A 4,469-nucleotide genomic window follows, 5' to 3' on the forward strand; every position below is an offset into this window, starting at 1 on the left:
AGATCAGGCAAGTGTGAAGAAAGGTGGCCCGAAGAGGGGGTTGGGAGCAACCGGGGCTAGTGGAAGGTGTCCCTGCCCCTGGCAGGGGTTTGGAACAAGATGATCTTAAGGTCATTTCCAACCCAAACCATTCTATAACTCTAAGATACAGGCATCCAACTGTGTCTAGACCTCCTGGGAACATTTAATTGGGTCAAAACACTCTAGCAGAGATTAAGCAAAGGTTGAGCACACAGCCTTCCTTGCGGGGCTAACCTTACCATGGCTCGTGGTTTGAAGAACATCATGTGCTCATGAGCTTTGAAAGCCTGAAGGATCTTTCCAGGGAACTCTGCCATGGTCAGGAAATGGGGGATCAGGAACTCTGTGCAGGTGCAGCTGCTGTAAATTGGATTTTCTCCTGCTTAGCTCAGCCTTTGAGATACACTAAGATCAATGCAGAGCAATTTGGCAACAATGTCTAAGTGTGTGTTGTTCCTGGGTGAGGTCTCCCTGATGTGACACCCGTGGGGACACACAGTGTAGTCAGGAGAGTTTAGGATCTTCCTCTCAAGTAAATGTGTGAGAAGCTGAGGGTGTTCCCCTTTCTGCTCACTGAACATGTAGGATGGCCCCATCCATCTGCAAAGCTTAGAGCTGGCTTACAAGGGGGACTTAGAAGACTGTAGATGGTGGAGGGCTAGGCTGGCCTCAAAGTTGGGCTTTAAGTGAGATGATTTGAGCCATGTTAATGACCTCTTGCAGCTACAGGAATTCAGATGGCAAAGAACTGGGAGCAGTTTTGGGAGAGGAGGATCTCGGGAGAATGTGGCAGCAGCTGACGGATGGCAGGCTGGTGCTGTGCTGCCAGGTACGTGGGCTGTGACCAGCTCTGCTGTGTTGGGCTCTCATCTCTGCTTTGCCTTGCAACCTCCCTGATGACTCTCCTGTAGGACTCAGAGTCGCACTCGGGCAGACCCATCCTCTACCAGATGCTGGCTCAGCACTCCTACCCTGCACAGGGACCAGGGGACCTGGACTTCAGCAAGGGAGATGTACTGGATGTTCTTTCTGAAGGTAGCTCCCGAGTCCTGTCTACAGGCTTTTACTGGGGCAGGCTTTGAGTCTGCTGCAGGGGGGGCTGGGGAGTAGATGCCTCTTCAGTGCTGCCTCAGGGCTCATCCTGCTCCTTTATGTTTTCCCAGTGAATGAGGACTGGCTGGAAGGACGCTGCAATGGCAAGACTGGCATCTTCCCTAAATGTTTTGCAACCCAGACCAGTTGTGGTGCTGCCTTCCTATAGCAAAGAGGAGCCTTTTCCCGCCTGACTGCATTGTCTCCCGGGGTGGGAGGCATCAGTCCCAGTTATTCAGGCCACAGCCAGCACAGCCAGGAGCTTTGCTGAACCTGGACAGGAGGTGTCACTCACTCACAGATCCCATGGGGTCAGCTCCAGCAGTCTAACGGTATCTTTTACAGCCTGTTTCCAGACCTGGCATTTTTACCTTTGTGCTTTCACTGCCAAAGATGTGCTTGTGCAGGGCAGAGAGAAGGGAGAGGGATCTGGTGTTTAGCTATGGGAAATGTCTGAGTGCCAGCTCAGACCTCCTGAGTGGGATGAGGTTCCTGTGGATGGAGGTCTTCACCCCCTCTCCCTGTTGCTCAAGTTCAGGCTGGAGGGCTGAGCCTTACTCTGATGAAGCCAAGACTGTGAGCAGGAGGCAGAGCCCTGGACCCCAGGCCCTTGGCTCACATGTCCTTATCTCCACCACACAGAGATGCTGCTCTTTCAGATGGCTTTTCTAACCAGTTTGCAGTGGGGTGAATGGGATAACACCTTGGGTTAGGACCACCATGTATCATCTTCCACAACAAATACCCTACACATCTGCCAGAGCCAAGGGGCTCTGACCATTCCTCAGCCCAAATGCTTTTGATTCTTTTCTCAAGCCCTTAAGACCTGCCTGGATGTTACTTCATGCTGCGTGGACAGGAGGGGCCTTGCAGTGTGAGGGAGAGGTACTTGTGGGAACACTCCTGCTCAGAGCAGCCCTTTGGTAGAGGCTTGGAGAGGCTGGGCTGGGGGCTGCTGGACTGGAGCTAGGGGAATGAGGTGACCATCTGGTTCCTGCCCCTGAGCTGTGCTGGGCTCTGCTGAGCTGGATAAACCTTCCGACTGCCTGGAGCTGAAACCCATTACGGATTTGGTGTCTGACAGAGCTGAGCTGTGTAACTGGAATATCAAATAAACCCTGAGCCACAGTAGGCAGCTCTTCAGTCAACCTCTACTTACATCTTTCTGCTGACATATGGCAGTAAAGAGTTTTAAAGACACCTGACTGTGTCTTTGGGAAAATATTGTCACATACTACAAGTCTTGCACAGAGAAAGATACAGGTAAGGTCACCCCTCTCCTCAGAGCTTAGGTGGCCACCACTGTTCTCCATGACCAGTTGCCTCCCATGGCTGTTGGAGAGCAGCCCAGCAGGAAACCTTCCGAGGCTGGTCGGGGACTTTCCTATTTGAAAAACAAAATGGATTTTATTTCTAGTGTGGATTGATCTGGCTTCATCCAGCCACCAAGTCTCTGTCAGCTTTTATCAGCCAGATTGAAGGAGTCTTTTCCTCTTGGAGGTACTCGGAGAGTTCCTTTGTCATCTTCAACATCTTCATAGAGATGACCCAATTAGACCTTCTGAGCAATGGAGATGGGTCTAATGCCCTCTTTCTTCTCCCCCTTCCACCTTCTTTTGCAGCACTGCCCTGCCTGCTTTAGTGGGCAGGATCCCTCTAGTCAGGAGGCTGGGAGCTACTTGGTTTTGCAGAAGCACTGGAGGAACCCAGCCACCAGGCCTGCCACAATGGCCAGCACAATGCAGGAGACAGCACCTGCCCACAGGCTGGGCTGGTGCCCTTTGACGTGACCCAGAGCCTCCATGGGGATCATGTTGGTGAGGTTCAGCATGAAGCCCAGTGTCCATCCGATGTCTGTGTTTGCTGCCTGAGGTGAAGGAGCAGAGATCATCCAAAAGTGCCTCTCCCAGCCACCGGTGGCTTTGGTCCAACAGACTCTCCCATGAGCTGCCCCAGCTGTGATTTCACACATGGACCTGGCTGTGGTGAACCTGATCTTACCAGCCCTGGATACACAAAAGCTTTCCTGTCCCCCCTTCCCAAGGGCTGAAGGGCAGCTTAATGTGGATGAACAAGGCCAGGGTGGACACAGGGGCTTGGAGCAAACTGCTCTAGTGGAAGGTGTCCCTGCCCGTGGCAGGGAGTTGGAACTGGATGAGGTTTAAGGGCCCTTCCAACACAAACCAGTCTGGGATTCTATGATAATGACTGCTCTGGTCAAGATTTGCCTCTGTGACCATGACTTTGGGTCTGAGCTTTCCTCTTCCCCCGTGATCCATCAAATTTGGTCCTATTCTAGACCCTATTCAAATGGGTCCTGAGGCCACCATCAGCTCTGATGCTCAAGTCAGTTCTGCTCCACATCAGACACCAAAGTGGCCAAATCCTCCTGTACACTTCTCTGACCACCTTAAAACTAGCTTATGTTCACACCAGAGTGAGTGAGAACAAGCCAGTGTCAGGGGGTTGGGGAAGGGAAGGAAGAGTGAAGCTGGGCTGGGGTCACTGGGAAGCAGCATGGAATGGGGACACATTTCTGGTGCAGGGGACTCCAGGGATGCTGCTCCCAGATGTGTGTTGGGGCCAGGGCAAGGAGGCAGGGCCTGAGGGGTTCTTACCTGCTGCCTGAAGTGGATGCTGCTCCACGTGTGCTCGCTGAACTTGTAGCCATCAAGCAGCAGCGTCAAGATGTAAATGGCCATGGAGCAGTAGTTGTGTAGATATCGCTTCTGCTGCGGGAAGGTCTCCACCAGCTGTGGGGCCATCAGGGGACACAGTGCAACAGGGAGTGAAGCAGATGTTCAGGAACCCTGCCTACCCCGGGGGACAGCAGGACATTGCCTTCCTGGGCTGAGAGTTGGGACAGGACAAGCACAGGGCTCCTTGCTGCCCCTCCCAGGGCTCTCACCTCTGCCCAGTCCTTCTTGCAGAAGGCCTGGACTGTGGAGTTGACATCCTTTAGAGACTGCTGGCTGGTCAGGTTCAGGAAGTGGAAGGTGTAGTAGAACCCAGCAAAGGCCTGGGGGATACCCGGGGATGGTAAGAACTACATTTCCTTCACACTCCAAGAAAAGACCCAGGGCCCCCTCTTGTTTGGGGATTCTGCATCCAGCACCCACTTAATGGTCTACCAGAAATCTTGGAGCTGGTTGACAAGCCCTGGGGCTGCTGCTTGCACTCACAGCCAGCTCAGAATCACTCCCTGGGATTCCCTCGGGGAGGGCTGGGACATCACACGAGGCAGAAGCCACCTCCCAGCATAGAAGAGGTTGCAGATGGGACCAACCCTGGGGTGGCCTCTCTCCCCACCCCTTCCCACAACCAGTGGCAGAGGAGAATCCCCACCTCCCCTATTC

The 4,469-nt window shown here is 53.4% G+C and overlaps 2 protein-coding genes across 2 annotated transcripts in view; one reads left to right on the forward strand and one right to left on the reverse strand.

The window, feature by feature from the left end:
* The window catches only part of LOC104411636 (neutrophil cytosol factor 2-like), a gene marked incomplete at its 5' end in the record, with an annotated part of 5,216 nt that extends 4,113 nt beyond the window's left edge, over positions 1 to 1,103 (forward strand). Inside the window, 2 exons of the mRNA XM_010022104.1 lie at positions 745 to 850; positions 933 to 1,103. Of these exons, the coding sequence (XP_010020406.1) occupies positions 745 to 850; positions 933 to 1,103 (277 nt within the window). The remainder of the gene's footprint in view (positions 1 to 744; positions 851 to 932) is intronic.
* Positions 1,104 to 2,788: 1,685 nt separating this feature from the next.
* Positions 2,789 to 4,469, reverse strand: part of LOC104411637 (ectonucleoside triphosphate diphosphohydrolase 8-like) — a gene marked incomplete at its 5' end in the record, with an annotated part of 3,811 nt that continues 2,130 nt past the window's right edge. Inside the window, 3 exon segments of the mRNA XM_010022105.1 lie at positions 2,789 to 2,980; positions 3,732 to 3,866; positions 4,022 to 4,132. Of these exon segments, the coding sequence (XP_010020407.1) occupies positions 2,789 to 2,980; positions 3,732 to 3,866; positions 4,022 to 4,132 (438 nt within the window).

This window comes from Nestor notabilis, unplaced genomic scaffold, assembly GCF_000696875.1.
Source record: "Nestor notabilis isolate BGI_N333 unplaced genomic scaffold, ASM69687v1 scaffold34319, whole genome shotgun sequence".
NCBI lineage: Eukaryota > Metazoa > Chordata > Aves > Psittaciformes > Psittacidae > Nestor > Nestor notabilis.